Source organism: Aythya fuligula, chromosome 25 (genome assembly GCF_009819795.1).
Source record: "Aythya fuligula isolate bAytFul2 chromosome 25, bAytFul2.pri, whole genome shotgun sequence".
Taxonomy (NCBI): Eukaryota; Metazoa; Chordata; class Aves; order Anseriformes; family Anatidae; genus Aythya; species Aythya fuligula.
In genome coordinates, this window is record NC_045583.1 from 3,599,311 (window position 1) to 3,625,911 (window position 26,601).

General features: G+C 46.0%; 1 protein-coding gene across 2 annotated transcripts; it reads right to left on the reverse strand.

The window, feature by feature from the left end:
• Positions 1–114: 114 nt before the first annotated feature.
• Positions 115–25,369, reverse strand: USP49 (ubiquitin specific peptidase 49). 2 transcript variants are annotated; one of them, XM_032203357.1, is made up of 9 exons: positions 25,321–25,369; positions 15,848–15,931; positions 9,195–9,240; positions 8,120–8,264; positions 5,894–7,304; positions 3,888–4,092; positions 2,129–2,237; positions 1,178–1,383; positions 115–401 (listed from the first exon to the last, which is right to left on the reverse strand). In XM_032203357.1, exons 5-9 carry the CDS (start codon positions 7,274–7,276, stop codon positions 211–213), a joined length of 2,094 nt encoding a protein of 697 aa, XP_032059248.1. In that variant the 5' UTR covers positions 7,277–7,304; positions 8,120–8,264; positions 9,195–9,240; positions 15,848–15,931; positions 25,321–25,369; the 3' UTR covers positions 115–210. The 2 variants fall into 2 exon arrangements, with proteins under 2 accessions (XP_032059248.1, XP_032059249.1); XM_032203358.1 differs by lacking the exon at positions 9,195–9,240.
• Between the last annotated feature and the right edge of the window lie 1,232 nt (positions 25,370–26,601).

A 26,601-nucleotide genomic window follows, 5' to 3' on the forward strand; every position in this document is an offset into this window, starting at 1 on the left:
CCAAGATTCTGACTACAATCTTACGCATCAGAATTGCACAGCTTGATACACTTCTCCAGACCCTGGGCGGCAAGCACCACGATCTGATCCCCTTCCTGCAGTGAGCCTTTTTTCATTCAAAGAGGAAAGATGTGAACACCAATGGTTTAAAAAAAAACAAAACAAAACAAAAAACAACTGAGACCGTTGATTGAGTTATAGAGCTTCCCATCATGGGAATGTCAGTCTTCTGTCTTTATCACTATTTTTGGACAGCACCTGAGCTTGGAGTTGTTTTTCTGAGATTCTTGCTTTGTCCTGCACTGTTCTTTGAGTGTAAAAGAGAATGTAGGCCTGGGTTTTGCACACCTCCTCCACGCTACATACATTCAGTTTGGAGTCATTGCAGTGGACCCAAAAACCTAGGAATCAAAGTGAGAAAGAGGACATTAGTAGGGGAGGCATCATTTCTTCGTCAGATGCATTTTGGAACTGTTCATAGGAGACATCCACAGAGAAAAAGGGTCATGTAGGACAAAAGGCATCTCTACCTTTTGCCCTACAGATACCTTGGAAAGGAGTTTCTAAAATGGGAAACGTTTTTACCATTTCTGTGCTGTTAACACAGCTTAGAAATATGGAATCATTATTTAACCAATTGCATATTATAGCCCAAAAACTCAATTAGGAAAATAAGAGTTCTCCGGAGACAGACAATTTGTACCTCTTTCTGCATCAGTTAAAAGGCAGAATCAATGCTGATTCAGCTGCAGAAAGACTGCTGGAAATTCACAAAAACCCTGCGGATGTTATTCATGAATAGTCCCTGTCCGGTTTCAAAACACTTTCTGTTTATCTCACCATCCCAAGGATACCGAGAAAAGACACCCAGCTGGAGCAGCTCCACAGAGTTACATCCCGTGAGAAAATGAAGCATTCATGCTGTTAACAGTGAGCAATAAAAGGCATCCCGAAGTGCCACAAAGCAAAGAGCAGCAATCTGTGGTCTTTATACCAAAAAATAAAAAAATAAAAAAATAAAGCATGCTACTAGCAATACATTCTGGGAAACAAACTACCGAATGGCAGGAAACCTGATTCCAAACAACCTCGATCACGAAGCTTTACTATGCACTATGTCTATGGAATAAAAACCGAGATTCTTGAATTTGTTTCCCCCAAAATAAGGCACACGCACCTCCCTCCGTGTTGTAGCAATATGCTGTGTAGTGTCCTGAGCCAAACCCTTTACCATGATGCATCACCACAGCGGAGAGGTCATAGACAAAGGTCTCTTTGTCAAGAGAGGAGAGAGAGTCCCTGCAGCAGTAAGGTTCCATGTTTAGTACCTGGTCAAAGAGGACATGGACCCCAATCTTCTCACGGTGATTGCGTTCAGACCACCTGCAAACACAAGGGCACAATCAAAGGCTCAGGACCTTTCTGGGCAGCAGCAGAGGGCTGTGGGAATGAAGATGCACTCAACAGCCACTGCGGAACAGCTTAAAGAGCTTTCCTTCAAGAGGGCATCACAATTTTTTCCTTCTGTTTTCACTTTAAAATCTACTGCAGTCATCTTTTGCATAAAACTGAATTGTCATTGATGCCCATTGGCTGTAGTTCCAGCATTGTTGGGATACGTAACAGCCAAACAAAGAAAACAGAACATCTACTGCGACAACCAAATGCCATCTAAAATGCTCAGCTATATAGATATAAAAACCTCACATCTCGTAACTGCCTACGCTAACCATTTTAGAAACTTTTTTTTTATTTTGAACTTTGCCTGCTATGTTTTATTTAACATAATGCATATATTTGACTATCACAGGGGTTCCAGCTTCAGCAAATCTTTTACTCAACAGATCAGTTCATCCATCTCACAGTCACTGCTTCAAGCTGTCTCCGAAACCAGACAAATATCATTAAGTACAATTCACAACACATTACGTTGGACGTAACAGAAAACACACTACAAACAGGCTACTGGTTTTAGAGTTAGAAGCAAGCATTACACACCTGCTCTGGGTAAAACAATTATAGACATGCATTTCCCAGAAAGGGAGAGAAGTTGCCGGACCCCACTTAGCACTTCTCTCCCAAAAGACACAAGGCACCTGCCTGACACCCTGCAGCATGCCCCGCTCACCTGAATCGTTTAAGGTGCAGTCGGAGGACCTGAGGTAGTCTGTAGATCATTAACTGCTTTTTAGCTTCACTCAGAACAAGAGGTTTAGGAGAAGACTTTCGCCGTTTGCCTACCAAAGAAAAATAAAATATCAAGGCAAGGTGTAATTATCATGGTGTAATTATATTGAGAGCGAAAGAGAACCCATTATGAACTCTCTTTTTCTTCCAGCAGCACTAGTCCATCTCACATGCACCCATAGGATAGAAACACGAGTAAACACTTCTTATGCATTCCTTCACAGACAACTTCCTAAGATCAAAAACCATGCTTAAAACCACTTAAAGTATTTTTTGACATCTAGGGTTGCAGCAGTTTCAGCAGGTGAGCTGCCAGCATACAAATAACACTACTTGACACTCTGTTCTTTTAAAATAAAACTTCAATCCATTTATTAGAGCACTGCAACAAAGCTTACACCAGCAAACTTAGCTCCAGGATATTAATACAAGTTAGGGGAAAATGCTTCCAGCAAGGTTCCACCTCCAGGAGGAGTGCTGCCCGCTCACAAAGCAAAAGGGATGGCTGAACAGAAACTGGAGAAGAGGGGAAAAAACATTCCTCTTCCCAGCGATTACTCTTTCCAGAACACCAGACACACCACCGTACCAGGAAGACAGGTGGCTTTCAGTTTCCAATAAGAAATGTACCTGTTAATTAGATTTCTGCACCTCGCTGCACCAGCTCAGAACAGATGGGTTGCTCCTCCTCTATCGCGTCTGACAAGCACTGCCCCCAATAGTTTTTGGCACCTAGATGCAAGCTATTTATTTGCCTTTCCCTGATTTTTTTTTTCAGCTGGTTAAATGTTTCTTTAGCTGTTTAACTCTGAAGCAACTGTTAAAATTTGGGCTTCCACAAAAAAAAATAAATCACAGAAGACTGAGTTAAGATAAAAGCTGTGCTCGATCACAATGACGCTTTGTGAACATTATTTGTGAATCAGAATCTGTCCAAATTATATTTGGCTTTGTTTCAAGGACATCTCAGTCAATGGTTATTTCCCAACATTTTGGGAAGATGCTTGGTAACTGATTCACAAGTTGATAGCAAAGAGGTCTCTACAAATACTTGTTATTTCAGCTGCCTCGTTGCAATGCAAGGCAAATTATTGCCATTTTCCTCCCAAGGGAATAAACATTTGCCATAAATACCTACATGAAAAAAAAAATCCAAACACAGCTTATCAGAGTAGCTGAGCTGCATGATTATACACGAGGCTAAAATTACATTCAGAAATATAATGACCTTACACTCAGACCTGCTACAGAAGTCATCTTCTAGCTGAGCACAGCAAAACACACGCATTCATATAGCAGGTAATACATTAACCTGAGACTCTCAGAATAATGTCACTTCACTGCATTTTGACAAAACGCCTACAAAGAGAGAGAAACTCTAACCTAGTGGCAGACCACGAGAACTCTGCAGTTGTGATTTCTGCTTAAAGGATTCAGTCAAGAGCAGAGAGCAGATAGACAGCTTGTTACAAAAGCTTTCCTGCCATGCAGCAGGTAAGGACTATTGTTCCTTATTGTTTTCTCCTCTTGACTCTCAATCCAATCCCCCCCAAGCTCTAAGTTTCCTCCCCCTTCCCCTCCAATGCAAGCGAGGAGTATGTATCGGTCACACCAGGTTTTCAGGCACAAAACATACATCAGGAACCTCTCAGAAAAAAAAAAACAGGACTTCTAATCAGCAGAGACAGCAGCAGACTTACTGTTGCATTGGTCGCATGCATATATCCTCCCTTCCAGAGCTTCAGTCTCTGTGAACTTGGCCAACATTTCTGTCAGCATGCACTCCGTCTGGTTAACGGGGATGATCCCCTTCTCAATGGAGTGATAGCGCTCAGGAAATTCCAGGGAAAGATCCCAGAAGGGCTCAACGGTGTTGGATTTGTAGTTGCACGTTATGCAGGTGACCTGGGAATGAAATGTTGGTACACAAATGAAGTTAGGTACACGTACACCTGCAGACAGACGTTTGAAATTCACATCTAAATGGCAAGCTTACGCCCAAGGAGCAGCACAGCCTCACAGCCAGAAAAATGGGCAGCAGGTCAAGAGAAACCTTCGTAGATTTAGCTTTCAGATTAGAAGTGTCTGCAGCAAATAATTTAGACTTTCTCAATTCTCCAGAAACAGAGACAACATTCACCTTTATGGGATTCACTTCCTCAGAAGATATCGCAGGTGTAATACCACTCCACGGCTGGGTAACGAGCACTCTGTTTTCTACTACAGACAGTATGGGTTAGCAATTATCCCACAATCTTCCTTCCCTCGTTTCTCTATCTTCCTTGCACACTCGAAAGTGCTGTGTGTAATTCCTCTGTTTCATCTGCTAACTATATAAAAATTATTCATGAATGGAGCACGAAAGGACAAATTCAAAGTGCACTTCTGCTGTCTTTCTGAAGTATTATAAATATGAACAGCAGAAAAGTTTTCCACTAATCTCAGAGGCAGCAAGCAAGAAGATGAGGAGGTAACAAAACCAGAAAGCAGATCCACACTTTGCATCCTTGTGAAAACTCTCCACCAGAAAACCAGCTCCCAGCTTTGCACTGGCTTTCCAGCCATCCACCTCCATCCTCTGACAGCATCAGTAACTTCACGATGCACTCAGTGTAGCTAGTGGATAGGGAAGGAGGTCTTCTGTGCTTGGAGAGGTTTAAAATTCAACACAAGGTACACAGGGAGAATAAATACCTTGACAAGTTATTTATAATATATTGTAACAAGATAGCTCACGCTGATTTGTGAACATCTTCCTGCTGCTAACAGCCCTGCCTAGCACACTGACCTTAGCCATAAGGCACCACCTTCAGAGCCAAGAGACAACTGGACAAAGAGCATTCAGTTCAGCAGCACGCAAGAAGTTCATGCAATGCAGAGACAATTCAAACAAACCAGGACTTCAAGCACTCCTTCCCTGGAAATCCAGAGCTTTAGCTCAAAAAATACACCTTTTGGTATTTAACGTGCATGGGAGTCCTTAGGAGTGGTAGGCACAGCAAGGCTGGCACTGAGACAGACCACGTAGAGACTGCCGGGGATGCACACACATCATACGCCTCGGGGGCTGATCGTGGAAGCCCTGAAGTGTCAAGTTATGTGAGCATTCATTTCTCCTGGACAGCAAAGGCAGTGGAGGACTTTCAAACACGCTGTGCTTTCAGGGTCAGCCTTGTGGGGAGTAATGCGTTTCAGACAAGGGAACAGCACAGGAATAAAAGACCAAGCAGCGTGACAGGGCAGGCACGTTCAGCTCCTACAGAAACATATGTTAAGCATGCTCAGCATCTCAAGATGACTTTCAAAGGCCTGCAAATAAGAAGTGTCACAGACAGCTTATTCTTTATGGCGCAGGCTGACTGCCCTCTCTGTCCTTCATCGTATTCTTTCTAGTCACAGAAACAAAACCATAAAGGGATGAGCACTACAAAGACGCTTTAAAAACACAATAAAAACTTAAAAGTAGGGGCTCAGAACCTCTGTGCTAGTGCAGATGTCATTCTCAAGTGGCAAACGTCCACTAAATTTACAATAGACATGAAAAGCATCGAAACCACTGACAACCTGAGCAGCAATCAGTTTTCATTCTCAGGAGGCACTCCTAAGCAATTACTCCTCGGTATCTGGTGGTTCCTCAAGAAACAAAAGCCATTGTTTCTCGCTGTTAACAGCTCCCACTGATTTCTGCGCAAAACCAGCTGCATACCTGACTCAGCAACTGCCCGTGAAAAATGGTGTTCACCACCTTCAGGACCTGCTTGGTGAGCTTCCTCTGAGAGAAAGGGATGAGGATCCTGCGCTTCGTTCCTTCCGACTCCAGCTCCTGCTGAACTTTATCCAACAACTCGCAGAGAAATTCCTGAGCGTCCTGCTGATCGTAGCCCCGAAACGCTGGGATCAGACTCCACACAGAATGCAGCATGGCAAACGGGGACACGAGCGCCCACTTGCCAGACCACATCACTCTGAAGAGGGTGTGCAATTCGTGACAGAGGGAGATGTGCTTTGAACTTGGTTCCTTGGGTTGTATCAGTTCTAAACTCCTGCTTATCGAGGAGCCACCATTTAAGCCAGCTGGCAAGCTCTGCGTGCCATATGATCCCACTTTGTCAGTCTTCCCTGACTCATTAGCAGCAGATCCATTTGCCAATTTGCCAGGCATCCTAGACTTCCCATTCACAGTTTTGGCTAAGAGTTCTTCTGTTTCACAGAGATCAAGCGTCAAAAAACATTCTCGAAATTTCTGGAGGTGACTTAGCACTTGCAGAATAGAATTCATGTAACACGTGTTTCCCAGGTTCCTTAGACCCGTCACCCCGGGAGTCATCAGAGGCTTACGCCGGATGGAATAAAACTGATTGAATCTGCTGCTCTGCATCTGCCTTGAGGTAGGGGAAGCGGTCGCCACCTCCCTGAATTTCCTTGGAATCAAGTTCTCTCTGTGCACGTGGGACAACAGCCTCGCACTCTTCCTTGGAGGAGTGTTTGCCAGCTCCTCCAGAAGCTGTCTCTTCATCTCCTGCCGCCGCTGCCTCGCTGCCTCCTTCTTCCTCTCCAGCTCCTCCATTTGCTTCTTCTGTTGTAATTTTTGCTGGCCTCTGGAGCTCTTATCAAACCAGGTCCGCAGCGCCTTTGTAAGCAAGGACTGGCGCCTGTGCCAGAGAGCTGTAAGCATCTGAGACTGTCCCTGAAGGGTCCTCTGATGGTTGCACATGTCCTCTCCCAAAGCCATGGATCGCAAAGTCCTGCCACTTCTCGTCGACGGATCATGTTTTTGACTTTTAATCGCTGACAGAGAACTTCTTAGCAGTTTCAGATCACCCTCGGGGTTATCATTCAAGACGTAATCTTCACAAAGGTAACAAAACACGTACAGGTCATTAACTTCCATTGCCAATGGATGTCTGGTTTCTTCAAAGTGTTTAAGTGCATGCTCCTCGATGTACCTCCCACAGGCTACATGGGAGCATTTCAGACAAGCCCAGATAGATTCAGTTGTCTGGCAGTCCATGCAGTGCCACTTCTGCGGGTTCAGGATAGAATGGTCCTGGGCGAGTCGTAGCCGCCCAACATGTTTGCATCTATCCATCTCTTACAGAAGTCTTCGCTGCTTTGACCTTGGAAGGCAAAAAGAAAAAAAAAAATCTTAGACCCACTTCCATATTTAAAATGCTCTCTTTTTGTACCAGATGTAAAGACCTATAAAAATACAGATGTCGCGTCACATCGATTCCAATTGCAGTTTTCCTTCAACCGACTACATTATTTCTGTGCACAATATTTTTAAGAGCAGTTTTTAGTAGCAGCAAAAGAGATTGGATTGACAAGCTCTGCAGAACAAGACTGTCTATCCGTCTACTAAGGATGGCCCAGACATCTGCCAGCGTGCCCTACCCAACCCGAATGGCTCGCTTCCAGAGAGAAAAACATTAATTCAGTCCACACGTTTGATCTTTAGCTGCCCTCTTGAAATTGATACATACAAAATGAATTTGGAATTGGAATGCGTGTCATCAGGAACTAGACGGAGGTTAGCAACTTTTCACAGAAGCCACAAAAATATCAGGTAATGGCCATAACCAGACCTGGTCTATATGATAGCTCAAGTCTGCAGGCTTTACGTTCTACCCTCAAATTCTCCTATCTCCCTCACCCTCCCAAATAGTTTTAATGTTTAAAAATCATTGGGGGGAAAAAAATGAAATGCATAACATCTTGTTAGAGTAAACCTAATGAAACCTCTGCATGCGTACTTGTTTGCATGAACACACGTCCATGTGTTTTATAAAAGATACTCAGTTGTACAAGGAGAACAACTAAAGTGCCACTCCTCGTGCCAGCAGTGGTGTCTTTTGTGCAGTCCTGATACAAGGGAAAGCCATCAGGGCACTGAAACAGCACCCAGGCCCACCCACACGCACGCATTACTCACTGAGTCATGTCTAAACATTCTTTCCTTCACGACACGACGTACAGAGCCTGGAACATCCTCATTTCATCCAAAGGAGCCTTGGTGGTTCTTTGAGAATTTAATTACTACTTAAGTCTTCATTGTAAGGCATCACAGCTTCAAAACCCTAGAGAGAAAATATTCTTGTGATGCACATAAACTAAGAAAGCAAACAAGGTTGCTTTTGAACACAATTAGTCCCCTCAGTGCAAGAGCTACTGCGGAAAACACACTTATTCTAGGGAACAGAATTACCTCAAAGTCAAAGCACGAATGCACTTAGGAACCCAAATACTTAGACGTTAAAAAAAAAAAAAATCACAGGGAAGATGCACTTGGAATTTCATTTTCCTGCTTTCATTTCTGATAATCTATAAGTCTGCTGATCACACGTAGCCTCTTCATCCTAAGTCTTTTGTAGTGGTTGACCCAACATATGGCAGGAAAAAAATCCGAGCAAAAAAAAAAAAAAAAAAAAAAGAGTAAAAACGTGCACCTCCTGGGATCACTTCAATTTTGGCTGCTTCGATAACTTGGTGGAAGGGGGGAGGAGATTAAAAAAAAATCTGTCCTGAATTAAATTTCATTTCTAAATGATTTTTTGCAAACAACAAATATGTAGAAAAGAATAGTTGTCAAGTGTAAACTGCAACTAAATAGAGGAAAGAAAAAATAGGAAAAACCTGCATTTTGCCAAAGGCAAAAAAGACTAAAAAAAAAAATGTATCTGGTATAACAATCCAAGAAAGAATTAATTTATTTGCTCATATATATCTGGCTACAGTACTTCAGTAGAATACAAAGTGATACAGGGGACAGCGATGACATGCACAAAGTGGCTACAGATGTCACAGACAGTGTCAGATCAAGTATTTAAAACAATTAGTTAAAAAATCACTTTACAAGGGACAGAGTTTAGCATAACAAAGGCGACAGCACACCTTCTAAAAGCTTTAGGATAGATATGGAACAACTGCCTCTGAATGGTATACAGAAAACCTTTCTGACCAGGCTAAGAAAACTTATTTTTAATGGTCCTAAAATGATGCAAATTTACCTCAATTGCTAACTCTTTCCACTGATATCGCTGCTAAAGATGAAATCTGTTAAAGAAAAAAAATAAATACATATATATTTAAAATAATATATATAAAATCAAAGCTTTTCTGTTCTTTAACTCTCCTCGTCTTCAGATTGAAGCTCAAGTAGCCACTTCAGAATTCATCTCAACACGGTGATTTTTCAGTGCCTAAATAGCCCTTTCAGTTATTTGCAATAGTTAAAATCGCTACACCTCGCACTTGGACGGTGTTCATTCACTCAGAAATCCCAGGACCTGGAGAGACTTTTGGAAATGCGACAGTAAACAAAGGACGGGTCCGGTCTCCTCCTTCCAAGTTGGAAGCGTTCCTGCTCACCTTTCTCTCGCCTTCCTCCCAGACCTCTTTTCCCCCTTCTTCTTCATTTTCCTGCTCAAGCCTTGCTAGAAATCCGTGGAATAATCCCGTCTAGCCTTGGTGAGACCAAGTGGCAGAGATTCCAGCTTGAAAGAGTATAGACACTATGGTAACATTGACAGCCTTCATTTACATAAAAGAATACTAATTATGTTGTATCATCAACATCTGTGATTCTGCTCACTGCCATATGCGACAGTGTTGGGAATTTAACCCTTGAGTCTCGCAGGCATATCCGATATTTGTTCCAGCAAACAAAAAATGGGCCTTCTGAACGTTATTTCCTAGAGATGGATGAAGCAGCTGCCCAGCGCAGTCACTCACCAGCTCTGCAAGGTCTCGGGACACAATATTTTCCAAAGAGCGCTGGATTTATCCTCAATTTCCAAGAAAAAAAAAAAAAAAAAGAAATAAGAAATAAGGCTGATATGTTGCTAGTTTCAGCTGGGTAACAGGCTACAAGGAAATCAATCACACACCAGATACAGCGCATTAAAGAATCATGTTTAACAATGAACTGGGCTGTCAGTATATAAATTACAAGCCTTTTGTCAACTGCTTTTGCTTTTCCTGTGTGGGCCAGCAAGATTTCCTGTTTGAAAAGAGGACAGATATTTTACCAACTTTGGTCGGTTAACAAGGCAGCTTTGTTACACCTTCGCTCAGTTATTCTCAGGACAAAAGCATCTTTGATGCTGCCTGTGATGTTCCCCACCTGTTTCTCTTTAGGTACCTACAAACACTTCCCTTGCAAATCTAAACCCTATTAAAAAAATCCCACATACACTGGGCTGCTCTGTGAGTTAGACATAAACGGTGCTCGTTTAACCCAAACGACTCAAATTATGCATCTTTCCCACTTCCCCTCCCAAGGCTGTTGTCAGATAAGATCCCCTGCTTCTCCTCGCTGTGGTTTTAATGCCCAAGCTGTGCAGGGAGAGCCCGAGCACCGCCCTGCTCGCTGAGCCTCTGCCACGCTCCACATTTCAGATTTTCTCCTTCACGTTACGGATGCACATTAGACTCACGTTTTTTTGACTCCTTCCATGAAAAAAAATAATGAAAAGAGGCTCTCCGGCATTGTGCAACACGTACTGATGGCAGCTGGAGCGTCTGCAGGTTCAGCCTTGCCACCCCACACGCTAACTGATTACTAAATAAGTCAGGGGAAGACACATGCACACAATTAAGACCAAAATTTGTTCCTCTGTTTTATGTAGGTAAACAAACAGCTTGCCACAACCTCCTAGAAAGGATAAAAAAACATCGCACTAGCAGGAGAAATTAAAAAGCCCTGATTAAAGGGAAACACAAAGATGAGTCAGAACCTGTACACAGTCGCACAAGGCAGGGAGGGGGGAACCCTGCCAAGATTACAGAGTTGGAGCCATTTAAGATAAAGCAACAACCGAACCCAAGTTTCTGTGGTTGATGTGACAGTCTAGGATAAGCCATGAGCAGGCAGCCAGCGTAATAATGACGAATTAACATCTTGCATTTTAAGGTCTTGGAAAGAAACTACGAGAACTGCTCTCTTGGCAATCACAACATAACATCATAGTAATAAAATAGATTTTTTTTCTTGGTTTTATGATTTCTTCCATCAAGGTGGATCTCGTTTGAAGAGATAGCTATATGGCTAGAGCCGTCCCTTCCTGCCTGCCTGGACCTTTTCCAGGTAAGAGGTGGGGGCAGGAGGAACAATTTCATTGATTTCCACAGAGCAGTGGTACCCGAAGAGCGTGGAGCTGCATTACAACCAGCCAGCTCTTCTTGGACTACCAGGAACGTTTCAGAGACAATCTGAAAAATTCTCACCTTGCAAATAACTTAAACACATTTAAACACAAGGTCAGACCCTGCTTTCTTTACCTGTATGGCTCGTAAGCCTGGAAAAGCTTATTGCAAGATCCTGCAACAACTTCAAGACCCAAACGCAGCAGAAAATCTTAACACTAAGAGAGTGTTAAAAGAAAACACATGACTTTGTTATATTCCTTTGTACCATTGTTACACGTTTGGAAACTGATTAAAGACATCTGCCCAGATCTGTTGACATTTGCTGCTTTCTTTTTCGAAATAAATGTCTGTGAAGTTACAGAAAAAAGTTTATGGATCAGGAAAGGCGCTGGATGCTTAGCCTTGGAAACTCGGTGCACTTCCCATTTGTTCAAGGGCTGGCTCCAGAACAAATAAGAGCCCCGAATACCGGCACAAAAATCCTTCAGCTGCAATCTGGAAGTCATCTCTAAAAGACAGGTGGGAAGCTCAGACTGAATGATTCTTTCATTCATTTATCCCTCTCCCGGGAGTGGCAAGAGTGAAACACAGCAGCATTTCAGCAGTCCGCGGGGAATTGCTATCGCATTAAATAAAACACGCCTGCCTTTCTTGCGATTTTGTTTAAAAACACCGCAGGAAAAACATCCTGAGATATTCTGGGGTTCCATCAGAACTAGGTATCCTACACAAATACACGGCATTTCACCACTGAAGTTTAAAAATCTTCGATGAAAAAAATCAAGAACCTTCCAGGCCCCCTGCCCCCAAACAATTTTCTCCAAACAACTTCAGGGTGGAACTTCTAGCCTGCTGCAAATACTCGAAAATGCAAATTAAGGAGTTATCAGAGAGAATATACAGCTAAAAATTGCATACAATTACTCAAAAACTTTATTCCTCTGATTATTTTAACCTACCCATTTGTGAGGAACCAATTATTCAACCAGATGTCTAATGAAAACATGTAATCTGAGCTGCTCGGGAGATGGGGAAAAAAAAACTCCCTGCTGAAGACAGCCACGTTCCTCCACCAGCAAAAGCCCTCCACGTGCTCACAGCAAAACTCCTACCCCGTGCTCGGTTCCCAAAGCCTGTGGGAGCCAACAAATGGCACCTTGCACACCGAAACATCGTGCAATTGGTATTTCTTTAGTGAAAAGGAAGAGCTTCATGGCCCCATCACCTGGGCAGGTCTTGTCTGTCCTTCTGAAGTTGGGCACGGTCCGCAGCTACTAGCTCAGGCAGCACAGCAGAAAACACTCCACAAGCTCTCCCTCCACTTCTTCTCCCAAGAGCCATCCACTTGGCAGAGCAAGAATGGGTTTGGGTTTCTCCCTTTACTCCTCCAGTCCAAGCCCTGCTGGTTTCAGGCTTTCAGATTGCGCCTCCGAAGATTAACAGCAGCCCTAGAGATTTTTTTTTTTCAATTACACTGAAAGCATGTTTTATTAAAAATTGTCAGCTTTATATCCTACAGTGGCTGGCTTCTCTCTATCCAAGATGACACACTATCGAGTTAGTTACAGGCAAATTAACCCAACTGACAAAAAAAAAAAAAAAAAGAAGTAACGCTCGGAAAATTTACAGATGATTAGGTGTACGGGGTTTCTTTGAAAAGGCAAGCAAAGCAGTGAATTAAATAGCTACTGTGAATACATGAATAAACCACAACTTAAGAGACACGCAGACAAATAAGGGCTCTGACTAGCTGTGACAGGAGCCTTCAGCTGTGACAGCAAAAGCAGGCACTGCTCTCACCTCCCTCCTGTCCTGGCTGCGATCACCACGAGCAGGATGGGCGCTGGCCCCGAGCTGCAAACCCCACGGATTTTATTTCTCTGGAGCATCAGCTGCAAGGGCAGCAGCTCAGCAACCTCCCAGAGCTCTGAAAGAGAACTCCTCCGTCCGAATCCCGAGTTTGTGGAGTTCTGGAAGCTCTCACATCCCCGTCTGGGAGGTGGCCAGTGTCCCACACGTGCTGCCACGAGCCCGGAGGATTTTGTGCAAAAGACACCGTGTGCCCAGCACACGGCACCACGCATGCAGCCCTGCTCCAGTTCGAAGCTGCAACCACAAGGGAGCTCGACTAAAACAGGACATCACTGCCAAATTCCATGGAAAGTTCTGTTTACTCCTTTAAGTTAATTATAACTATGTCAACGTTAAACTGCTGCTGCGAGTGCACGCGTTGCTGCAGGCTCAAATCCAGAATCTGGGGAATCGGTTTTCAAAGAAATCTTCAAATCATTACAAAAAGAAAAAAGAAAAAAGAAAAAACACTCAAAAGTGTGGGAATCAAGGAAATCTATGAAATCCTATTTCCTGCACTGGTATTCTTGGTGGGAGCAAATGTGATTTCTGCAGGACTCAGCCCTCTGAAGCGCCCTGGGGAAGCTCAGCCATCCTCCCTAGGAAGTTCCTGTAGTTTTAGGGGGATACCTGACCAGGATGACACCACTTGGCTCGCATTTCCATCAGCTGGTGGATGTGAGCGTCCCAAAGCTTCCAAACCAGAGGCATTAAGGTCCCAGTCCCACAGCACACTGGATATTAAACCCATCCCACACCAGGCAGCAGCACAGCCCACCCATTCTGGACACATTTACCCCAAATTCAGCTCCCCAACACACCACACCTGCAGAAAACGTAACATTCACAGGTACTATCTAACCACCAAGCATCACAGAAATTGTTAAAGCTGTGTTCAATCCGGTGCTCAGAGCTTCCCTGGGAAAGGAGCAGCGATGGGAAAACATTCCCTTTTTCCCCTAAAACGCTGGAATTTTGAGTATTCCAGGAAAAGGTTTAATGTCCCACAGGCTGTTTTAAACATGACTGCCATTCTAAAATCTACCTCATATAAACTGAAATTTTCTGTGAACATGCTGATGAAGCCTGAACAGAAAGTACAAAGCCCCCCAGCCCCTGCTCCTAAAGCAAGGCAATGCCTGGAGTCTTCAGGAACCTCACCCTGCCTTTTTTGCTTACTGTGCTTGCTGAGCTGCTTTGGACATCCTAGCCCAACCACCGTTTCTGCAGATAGAAACTTCCTTTACCAGAAAGGCTCGAACCAGAAAGTTAGAAAAACACCAAATTGCTTTTCTGGGGCTAGAAGCAATTTACAGCTAAACCAGAAGGACGCACGCTGCCTGTGTCCTCGAAGAGCAATCGCTCCCATTTTACACAGGCCAACAAATAGTTTCAAATGTGCATGTGTCTTCTATCTACATTCCTTCCTGATGAAGATTCTCTTAAACTGGAGACAGCTCAGCATCCACCAGGGATATATCTGGCAGTTTATGGTTTGAAAATAATCACAAGAGGGCGAAGGCAAGGCGAGTTTCTTCAGCTCGCAAAGCGTTTTAATACAGCCCTCCTTAGAAACTCGCCAATTTGCACAGCTATTCAAATTCCCCAGCCGTACAAGTTGAAGCTTGGAAGTTTTTAAAAATTAAAATATTTTAAGGATGAATATTTAAGTGGAAATATTAAAAAGATGAAAAATGAATACTCTTATTAAGCCAAACCCACCGTTTCTTGTCCAAGTCCAAGAGATGAATAAAAAGAATGGTAAGATCACCTTTTGAACCTAGATTTAAGATAGTAATTTATTCTTTGGGGTCACCTTAAAATGAACAGGAAAAAAGGATCCAGGTCCTACAGCTCTCTGAAACTATGGGAACTTGCTACGGAATGGCTGTGGATGTTAAAAAGCATTATTAAAATGCTGTATACTTCTTAGTTCATGGTGTTCTGGAAGTTAATGTTTCTTCATTTATTGCAACACATTAAACCCCCCCCTCCCTTTTCTTTCCATAGGCTCCTGAGGTTTTATTTTTGGTTTGGCTTTTTGAAGTGTTAATAAGCTGGGAAACACGATACAGATACACTGTATAAAAGAGGCACTCTGCATTAAAACAATTCATGATGTTTCCTTTAGTCCTAGTGAAACAGTCAAAAAGGGAAAGAGTCAGCGCAGCCCTTCCACTGGTAGTTACATCTGTATAAGCCTGAAGCAATTACAGCAAATACATACAATTTGAATTATCAGAATAAAACATGAAAAAAATGTTTTGCATTAGAACAGTCTGCAAGGAGATGCTAACTGCCCAATATAAAATAATAATTTCACTTTATGAGTCAAGCAAGCAGCTTTATAGAATCCATGAATTCACAATGAATTCTATTTCCATAATTGTGACAACATCAGAGTGGCATGCCACGGGGTTTTAAAGTTTGGTACATGTTTGCCCCTGAACATCACTCATGAAAAAAAGCCCTCTCTCTCTGCCAAAGCAGACAATACCAGAGCTGTAATGGACGTAAAGTCAGCGGTGCTGAAGCCAAATGAACAGAGCTACACCCATTTTCACTATTTGGAAATCCAGGCGACAGTTTGTACTCCCCACCGGCCCCAAAGCGTCAGGATTCGTACCCAAAGCGATGCCTTTTTGTTTCCTTTCTCACTTACCACTGACCAATTCGGCAAGTATTCAAGTTTAGCGAGGCGGCTGGGATGGATGGAGTACGTGCTGACGTATTCCCGGGTCAGGACCTGTGCACAAGTGAACAAGGCAGATTAAGAATAATTAACAAGGCACAAGTTAAACAAAACGAGCCATGTTAGATTTCAGCGTGGCCTAACAAAGCAGGAAGAGAGGAGATAAAGAGCCATTCTCTCGCGTCCCCACTTACCCTACCTTATCATTCCTTCTAATCACGGCCTGCTGAGATGCAGCCAAAAAGCTGATTTTTCATCAGAATGCAGAAAGCATTACTTCTTTTGACCATAATCTTTAAACACTGTTTTTCATATTCAGTATACACCGCATTTATCACCAATTCCCACATAAACAAAGCATTCAGAGTTGAGGCTGACAGCAATAGTTCAGGCATCAGATATTAAAAACACTTCACAACCACCCTCGACCTTTTCGAGCGAGAATTCCACCCAATTCCCAGCCACCTTCACAACACCACCACCAAAATTAAACGCAATTCCCCACCGCCTGCAAAGAGCTCCTTTAGCAAGGTCAGAGCTTACGTTTTGACCTGGAGCGCCTTGCTCCGTCCCCCCCCCGATCTTTTGCAAAAACTGCTAATTGCTTCCTGCCGTTGCAGCAAAACGCACGCGATTTTAACAACCCAAACCCAACCCAAGCCCTTCCATCTCACAGGTACGAGGCGAAGTTTTATAGCTCCAGCACGTCAAGAGAATTCTCCTGGCACCGCTCGCACACAAAACCGATGGCTGCAGCAGAGATCAATTTAACAGCCCTCGTATTCAGGAGCAGGCTAACAGTCTCTTCGAGAATCTCTTTGTGATAGACACAAAGACGGATTATAGCAGGGAGTGAATACTTGGTAAGTTATGGGTAGTCCTCCGCTGCTCTTCCTCCCCCATTTCAATTCATATTCATCTTGGCAAAATCTTCGGCAGACTATTAACTAATCTAAAACAACATCGCAGCTGATACAACACATAAAGCAATCAGTCAAACGAACATGTCAGTGCCATCTACTGAAGCAATAAAGCACGAGACAACCCCAGCAGGCTGGGGCTTATTATCTCCCCAGCCATAATGAATAGGCAAATAGTATTAAATATCAGTACTGCAGCCCACGGTCGCGTTTCGCTGTGTTTTAAGCCCAAAAGGTGTCCTCGATGCGTCTGAAGAGCTGAGGTTAAAACAAGACAAAAATAACGAAGGGTTCTGACACCTCTCTCCATCATTCCCTCTGCCTCCACTCGCCAATCAACTACTATTAAGTCTTGGAAAACCCAGCGAGTGAAAGGGAACAGCAGCTCGAAAATTGGCTATGGATTTTAAGGAATGCTGTTCACTGGGAAGCGGAGTAAATCTTAGCGACCGATTGATCCAAAGGCAACGACTCGAGCTCGTTTTTCATTTGCCTAAGAAAGAAATTAGGGCCGGGATGCTCACTAAGCACCAGCACCCACGTGCAGGGTGCAGGGCAGGGGAGGTGCTGCTGCCCCTCGCCTCCAAAAGCTGCCGACCTGACCCGGCCTTGCTGACTGCCGGGCTCGACCCAAGGTCTCCTCCGTTTTCGTGTCAACAAAGAATCGGGGAGATTTGCACGGCCTCAGCCGACGAGCCTGGAAAAATCTACCCAGGCAGCGTGCCCCTTCCTAGGTGTGCAAAAGGAGAGGGAGAGGAACCAACAAAATGAAGAAATAAATGGTTTTTCTCTCATTTTTCCGCACATCCAGCCCGCCAGCAAGCACGCAAGTTCTGAGCCTCTCTTTCCTGGTAGATACGGAAACGTTTCACTTTTTTCCCCCCCCTCCTCAAGGAATTATTCCTGATTTGCCAGGTTATGAAGCTTGTTCTGGCTGAAATCCTCTCCTGGAAGTTGCAGGCAGCGTGTGAGGGGTGATGCCATTGTCCTCCCCACAGCACGCTGACATAGCAGAACAAGGTAGGAAGCAGGAACCTGCTTTGGGAAATATCAGATTATTAATCTTCTCTAAGAATTGAAGATCCGCCAAGGCCCAATTCGACAGCATCTGTTATTTTAATAAATTATCGTACTGAAAGGTCAGGGTTCGTCACATCAATTTGTCTTGAGATGAAACAACAAAAGGACAAGAGGAAAAGGAAAGCAGGAGAGGTGAGCTAGGTTCTGATGTCACAGTCCTACGTCCCAAAAAGCTGTTCCTAAAACCTTCCCATTTTATAACAAGCAGGAAATGATTTTTCTTATTCAAGGATTCATTCATTTCTAGCATCCAAAATGACAGGTCTGGGAGCCACGCTACCAAACCCCCCCAAAAAGTTGAGAGAAAGCACGGCACAAGATTCAAGCAGAATTTTTCAGCCCATCTTCGCAAACCACTAGTTCATGTCACCTCTGTCACGACTATTCCTTTCTCCCAAAACAAAGTCACGATTGTGCGAAGGATCCTCATCGCCGCTCCCATTCAGGTGAATTAACTATTCTTAGTTAAATAGATTTGCTTCCAGTCTTAGTCTGATGACAGATTAACTCGTGGCTGGTAGGATTACGGACTTACCTCTGGAACTAAATCACTTTTGGATCTGAGTTATAGCTTTTAGTTCTTTAAAGCTTAGCTGAACAGCTTTTAGTACCTCCTTTGTATTTTTGAAAGAATGATTAAACATCATTAAACCCGAGCTAAGGGCTCTTTCTCACAACTCCAGCGAATAAACAGTTAGCTGATTCGACTATTTCTTTTGTACTTTTTCTTTTAAAAGAGCAGCAGAGCTCTACATGTTTTTTTGTTGGTTTGTTTTGGTTTTTTCCCCCAGAATAATTAATACTATTGTAAGTCTAGAATACTTGTCCTGAAAATTAAAACAGATTTTCCCTGTTCGTGCGTTTTTTGAGCTCAGAAAAAAAAAAAAACAAAAAACACAACTTTGTTCTCCTCAGGGAAAGAGCTATCCAGACCAACCTGCTCCTTTGTACTCAGCACGATGCTTTTGTTCCCTCCACGTTTACTCCTCTAGCTGCAGGAGACACGGCCAATTCTACGGAGACCGGGAGCGAGGCACTCGCATACAGCAACAAGCTAATGACTCCTCTCTACCCAAGGAATCAGGCACGTATTGAAGCAGGGCTTATTTTCACCTGAAATACTCCAAACGAGACAGCTCGGATTTCCATGCCACCAGCAAACGGTTTCACTACACACCAACACAGGGCAGAAGGAAGGACTGAGCCAGCATCTAAACAGGGTCTTGCTTTCAGCTTCCTCGTCCTCCTGACGTTCCCTCCAGCAACATCTGTAAGGAAGGCGAGGAGCAGCCTCCCCGTACTTTTGTTTCCTGGCAGAGGGTGGAGATATTTAGCCATCAGTCCCTTGGTTTAATTAGAACAGGAGCCAGCTTGGTTCAATGAGCTGCCTGAACTCATCGCTTTTGCCTCCTACACTTCCAGGACAGGAGATTTGGATGGGATAGGGAGGAGAGAAAAAGTTTCCCCGAAGAACCAAGAAGAAATCAATCCTGTGACTATTACAGAAGGTCACTGGATGAAAAAGCTGGAGGCATTGCTCCTCCAGGAGCGTGATGCCATAATTATATGGTCTCATTGCACCCCGACGAGCTACAGACACCAGATCACCTTGGGCTCCCTGCCCCAACAGCCAAGCGCTGCTCTACAACCCGACAGATGATGGGGTTTTCTTTTTGTCAAACCGAAACTTGGCTTGTCTGTTGGTTAATTCATCATCAAGCACCCGTCTGGCTCACGCTAAAGCAGCCACGATCTCGGAGTTAGAACGTCTCATTTGTCACTGTTCATTACTGAGTAGAGCAAAAAAAAAAAAAAACACACCACAAAACAACCCAAAAACACAACCCTAAGCACCCAAAGGCAGAGAGTGCCACCCTGCTCTAGCAGCATATCTATAGACACAAAAACACAGCCCTGCAGTCTGCTTCAAACAATTCTTAGCCCTCTCCCTCCACCCACCAACTATTGCCAACTATAAAAAAACACAGCAAAGAGAAACGCAAATCCTAATTAGTCAAAAAAGCCATTAGCTCCTCATTTGACTGAGTTATACGGATCTGCACGCAGAGGGGAAAAAGGCGTTCATGACAAATTGCTTTTGCTGAAGTGCAATGTATGAAAAAATTATCTGTTCTGATAGACTACAGTTCAATATTTATGCAGATAATGCTCGAGCTAGAAGTCAGCCACAAATCTGTGTAATTTTCTTAATACACGAGGCACTCGTTATTCAGCTGGAACACATTTAACATACGACGTAATGTGAAATTCTAAACTACCTAAAACGAGTTGGTGAAGTTAGATTCAGCACCAGGCAGGAGACGAGCCTGGTCCCATCACACCAAAAGAATGGAAGGGTTTAATCTAAAATACGGTTTTGCTATTTGAATAAGAGGAAAGCACATTTGTCATCAACTTATTGGAACGGAATCAAGCTTAGAGCCACTGATCCCTTCCAGGAAACTGGGGAACAAAGCAGGAGCAGCACAGAAACAGAAGCCAGCACCGACTGCCCTCCTTAAGACACTCTTTTAGTATTTCTAGCTAAAAGCTACTTATCGCTTCATCTGCATATCCACCTAGACAGGCTGCAAAGATCCCTCTTCCGTACCATTTTTATTTAAAGTTCAAAACCTTGAATTGTCTTCAGAGGCTTTTCATAGCATGAGAGAGAGACCGAATGTAATTATAGGACAGTATTTCTTAATCAAATCTAAGCCGCCCACTGAAAGCAAATGGGAAAATATGGTTGCAAGGCAATGCTTCTCAATCAAGTGGACGGATTTGCCTTTCAAAGCGAATAAGGGAATGTAGCTGTGGTCACCATTTCTTAATCAGCTCAGCTGATGTCCTATAGAAGGTCTCAATGGAGGAACACAGCTGTGGCCCATAACTCTTGACTTGATCTTCCATGGTTTGACTGAAAGGGCTGAAAAGGACATAAATGCACTAAAGCTTTTCTCCATTAAATTGGGTCTTTCAAAACCGCCGCTGGGTTCACCCGGAGGGAAAAAAGACAAAGTTTATTTTTCAGTACGCTTGGTGAGGGGTTGAGCGTAAAAGTTTTTGTGATATATATACCCTGCACACTGAGGTGTACCCTAATAGATCAAACTTGCTTTTAAAGGCCGAGATGGAGCACGGTATTTAGTAACTCCAGTCTTCTGCAGGGATTCCTGTGTCTGAAGATGTTTTTTTTTTTTTTTCTTTGGCTAAAGCACCCTTCTGCATTCCAGTTAGGAAAGGTACAAAACAGGAGAAAAAAAAAAATCTCCTTAGTCAGATTTTTTTTTTTAAGAGTACATTTCTCACGAATGACACGTTACAAAAGATACATTTCAAATGCACTCCCAGTACCTTTGGGCTGTCAGATCCACATATTTCAATTTTCTTCCTCATTTGAAAAGGCGGCTGAATTACCCAGCCAAACGTTCGTATGCAGCGGGGGGAGGAAAGAGCTGCTGTCTTTCGAATCCCTGCCTACGTTTTCTTCTGCTTTCTCAGTAAAGTTCTTAAAAGACAGAATTCTCAGTGAATTACACGATAACTACCCAATTAGGGGAAGCTAGCTAGCGAGCCTCCTTTAAAATCTCTTTTACACTCCAGCTGTGCCCCAACGAGTTTGCCATTTTCTCAGAGATTTCATCCCGATCTTTGTACCGTGTTGGAGGCGCAATAGTTAACGTAAGCTCATTACCATCATGCAACAGAAAGCTAATTAACACTTAGCACAAAGCAGCCAAGTTTACTTTGTTTCTACCTATCTGAAGGCCGCTCAAAGTAATAAATCACTTCTCAACACTGGAGCAAGAAGTCGGGGGGATATCCTGCAAAAACAGCCCGAAGTAGGGTAACAGAGAGCATTCAGATTTGCATTTTCTGTGATATTCTGCGATATAAATTATTGCAGATATCCTGACTAGCTCTAGACCATCTAAGAATTACCTCCCTATGATGCTGGCAAAGGACGGCGTCACCACACCTGTGTTTATGTGCTCTCTCTCCCCTCACTCCCTCGTTAAGGTGTTTTGTTCCAGCGCCGTGCTAGAGCTGCCCTGGAGATCTGAAGCCCACCGCAGGACGAAGCCTGCGTACTGGGGCTGTAATTCCACGGCTTGCAAGCTACGTACGACTCAATGGCCTCACCCGAGCCCCCTTTGATCTCAACTCTAATAAAAAGAAAAGTGAAGAGCATTAGCCTTGGCACACTTAAAAATATGAGCAAGCAACCAAGACGTTCTCATCTAGAAATTAGATTTTACAAATCTATTGGCTTCTGGTAAAGAAATCTGTTGGATTTGCTTATTGCAGCTCACGCTGTCCCGAGCAGTAATTCATTCAGGGTTTCACACCGGTGAAGATTTCCATCCAGCCCCTGACACTGGTGAGAGCAGTGGGGGCTTCTTTCTGTCCAGCATGCCAAAAGCAAGCAGCCTGTTCGCTGCAGTTAAGGGTTTGGGGAAGGTGAAGTGTTTCTCCACAGAGCAATTAACGCCAGGCTGCTGAGACGAGAACGTCTCTGAAGGTTTCATTCCCCACAGGGGAAAAAAAAAATAAATTAAAACAACAACCAAAAGCCTTGATGAAATATTCAAGACGAAAACCACAAAGGTTGTTGCAGTAAAAGTTTTGCACTTTGTGTCTCAACCACTAGAGAGGATTCTTGCACCGAATTTGCTCTCGGCATTGAAGCATCAGGTGGACAGTCTTTCCCAGCACGCAAGAGAACACAGCTCAAAGCGAGCCGTTGCTGCAGAGCTAATAAATCTTCCTTTTCTCCCACTTGATCTGAATTACTGTATAAAATTACAGGCAAAGTTTTCAAGCAACCGAGCTTCGTACCTCTCTGTTCGTTTCTAACAACTTTAGGGCAAAAACCTCAGTTTTGCTTTGACTCAGAGCTGAGGTCAGCTTCAGAAACCTTTTTACACTTCTGCAAATCAAAACCGGGTGTGAAAGAATTCACACGTACCTTGTAACAGAGCAGCTGGATTTTGAAGCATTTCCACTTCCTAGTGTAAATCTAGCAGCTAACATCTTCTACTGGCCGAGGACTGAGCTAAGTTTCGCTTTGTGAGTCCTAGCACAAGTCCTAAGAAATTTCAGGAGAGTAATAGCTAACAAGAGGGAGAAAAAAAGTTAAAATAAGGTCTTAAAATTTGTAGTCCTTACACTACTTTCAGCGCTGGGCAAAGTACTCCTTGCGGCTCACTCAGGTGCTGAGAACCAAACAATGATTTGAAGGAAACTAGGAACCAGTAAGCACTTTCAGCACTGAGGAAAACAAACTGGAAGGTCTGAGGTGGAGCAGAGGAGACACAAACAAGCAAACGAAAGCTCTGAGGAGCCTCAAGGAACCCCCTGGCTGCTCCTCGGAGCTCACCGGGCCACACAGCCAGCAGCTCAGGCGGCGTTTGGCTTTGCAAGCCACAGCACACGAGGCTCATTCACCGCTCCTCCATCCTCAGAGGCCTCCAGCACCTCTCGTGAGCTGCAAAACCCAAACCTCCTCAGCAGCTGCGGCCACAGGTTCTTCAGCAGCAGCCTCCGGACACACGGCAGCTAAAATCAAGCCCCGATTTTAACTCGCTGGTGGTTAAATCCTCCCTGCAAACCGTCGCGTGTGTGCCTATTGCTAAGCATTGTTCCTGAAGAAAACACAAAACAAAATTCTTCGTGACAAATCCGACTTGCGCAAGGCCGAGGACTGTTCCAGAGCTGAGAAGCTGCCAATTTCCAACCACCCTGCTCACTTCGAACTCGCTCCTATTAATCGGGAAAGCGATGAGGGGCAGAACAAACCCGCCTTTGCAGCTCGCGGCGTGGTGTCTGAAAGCGTGCCGGGCTCGGGAATATCAAACCCCGCTCACAACTCCCAAATATTTGCACCTCTCCTATTTTCAGAGCAAATAAAACCACCACCAAATGCTTTTGTTTCCCCCAGCCATCCCCAACCCCTGCTCATCCCCCTCCAGCCGCCCCTGTGGTCGCTTTGCCTCCGTTCCTCCAGGAGCCCCTCGGGGCTCGCAGCCGCCACCAGCCCCCTTTCCCCCTCCACACACCCCCCTTTTAGGGCCCAGCCTCACCCCTTTTAATCCCATCACCCCTTTTTTTAATCCCATCACCCCTATTTTAATCCCATCACCCCTATTTTTAATCCCATCACCCCTATTTTTAATCCCATCACCCCTATTTTTTAATCCCATCCCTATTTTTTCAGCTCGGCCCGAGAGCGGCTGCCACTACCTGGGGTGCAGTCAGGGCTCCACGAGCGTCTCCTCCGTAAAAAAGAAGCAAATCCCGCAAGATTTGACACCAAAAAAGAGCTCGCAGGAGCGCTCGTTGCAAATCCGAGCCCTGAAGGAATTTTTCGGCTCGTCCCAAAATAACGGGGCGCCCTCCTGGGGTCTCTCCCCCCCCACCCGAGGTGCAGCCGGGGATGTTCACCCTCGGGTGGGCTCGTCCCGGGCACCCCACAGCTCCTCTACTTAAGGGGGGGGGGTCTGCGGCTGCCCCCTCCGGCCCCAAATCGCATGAAATGGCCCCAAATCGCGTGAAATAGCCCCAAACCGCAATAAAATGGGGCTCTGGGAGCTGTGGGGTCACAGCGGGGGGGTCGCTCTTATCTCTGCTCTTTCTCCCTGTGGGGGGGCACGAGCAGGGTCTAATTGTGGGGGGGGGGGGGTGCACAGAAAATCGCAGTTTTTCAGCCAAACACCCATTCTTGCCCATTTTCCCCGCGTCCCCCCTGACTCCTGGCTTCCCAAGGGACTCTTCAAGCCCCCCCCAGCCCCTTTTTTCTCCTCCCTGTCCCCAAACTTCTCTCAACCCGCAGACAAAGACGGCGGCGCTGCCCCCCCCAGAAGGATGGGGGACCCCCCCCCAAAATATTCGTGTGTCCCCATGCGAGGGGGGGGGGGCACAGGCACCCCCTCACCCCCTTCTCCACACATTTCCCCCCCCAGCTCCCCCCACAACACCCCCAGGACCCCCCCCACGTTGCCCCCCCCATTTCAAGACCCCCCCCACCGAAAGAGGGGGGGACCAGGAGCCCCTCACAGCTGCCCCCCCTAAAAAAGACCCTCCCCAAAAAGCTCCCCCAACCAAAAAATGCCCCCCCCCCCATACGCCCCCTCCCCTCCAACACCCCCCCCATCAGAAGGGGGGGGGGGCCACGAGCCCCCTTCACCCCCCTCACCCCCTTCCCCTCACAGCTCCTCCCCCACCCCAAAATCCCCCCCACAACCCCCCTAAAATGCCCCCAAACCCCCCCAAAATCCCCCCACCCCCCTTTCAAGACCCCCCCATTACAAAGGGGGGACTCGGACCCCCCTCTACTCCCCCCTCACCCCTCCCCGGACCCGGCCCAAGCCCCCCAGGGGGGGACCTTTCCCCCTCCCCCCCCAAAAAAAGGGGGGGTCTCGCCCCCCCCCCTTTATTTACCGCCATCATCAGCACGCGCGAGCTGTCACCCAGCGCGAGACACCCCGACCGCCGCCGGCCACGCCCCCTCCCCGCCCATTGGCCGCCCGCCCCGCCCGCCCCGCCCCGCCCCGCGCCGCCATTGGTCGGCGGGCACGCCACACACCGCGCTCTGCCTCTCTCTCCCTCCTCCCTCCTTCCCTTCCCTATTCACCACCGCCGCGTACGCCGCTTCCGTAAGAGCCTTAGCGCCGTGGGGAGGGCTAACGGCGCGGCCGGACGCTGTTTGCGTAGCCCGCGCGGGGTGTTGTGGCGGAGCTTACGCGGTTTGCGTAGCCGCTAGGGAGAGCCCTTCAATGGCTTACGGCGGCGTAGCGGGAGGGCAGCGCTAAGGGGCGGGGAGCGCCTAGGCCCGGCCCCGGGCGGTGACGTAGCGGGCTTTGTGAATCGCGGGCTGCAGTTTGGTTGAGGCGCGCGAGGGTAAATAAGGATGTGCCGCAGACAAAGGGGCTCTTAAAGGGGCAGCGCGGTGTGTGTGTGGGGGGGGGTGCTTGGGGTAATAACCCTGAGGTGACTGGGGGGGGACAAGGGGGTGTCCCCTGACGAGCTCCAGTGGTTGCCATGGCTCCTGAGGTGATGGGGGGGCACAAGGTGGTACCCCCCAATGGGGTGCAGGGGCTGACAGAGCCCTGAGGTGATGGAGGGCGCTCTGGGGGGTCTTCCCCCTCAGGGCCAGGGCGTGAGGCAGCACAGAAGGACCCCAGAAAGCACTGTTGTCACCCAGAAAGCACTGTTGTCACACTAAAGCACTGTTGTCACACACACTTGTCCCACAGACCCCGTTGTCCCACATGTTGTCCCAACAAGCCACGCTGGCCCTACCCTGAGGTCACCCAGAGGCCCCAAAAACGCGCACTCTGTCCCCAAAGGAACGGTGACCTGGTTTATCGGGGCCACCAGCACTGAAGCCAGGAGCACAAACTGTCCCCAGCAGGAGACGGCCACACTTTGGTGTCACCCACGGGCACAACTCACTTTTTTTTGCAGCCTGCAGGAGGTCACCCCAAGGGTCTGAGGGCAGCACGGAGCTGGGGCAAGGCTGCAGGCGAGGGGTTGTGAAGGTGGCCCTGAGGGTAGGAACCCGCAGGTCAGCGGTGTCACAGTGCCCACCATTGTCCCAGGGAACGCCTGAGGCACGTCACAAGAAATGCGTGCAGCAGCTGCTGCAACAGGCTTTTGGCTGCAGGAACACCTAACCCCTGCCAAGGCATGGCAACAGGAGGACGCTGCTTCTTCTTGTGT

Coding starts and splice junctions, on each gene's coding strand:
- USP49 (XM_032203358.1), bottom strand. CDS start 7,276: ATGGATAGATGCAAACATGTTGGGCGGCTACGACTCGCCCAGGACCAT. Junction 4,093..5,893: donor ACGGGCAGTTGCTGAGTCAG/GTATGCAGCTGG, acceptor TTTCATTCCCAG/GTCACCTGCATAACGTGCAA. Junction 2,238..3,887: donor TGCATGCGACCAATGCAACA/GTAAGTCTGCTG, acceptor TTTCTTTGGTAG/GCAAACGGCGAAAGTCTTCT.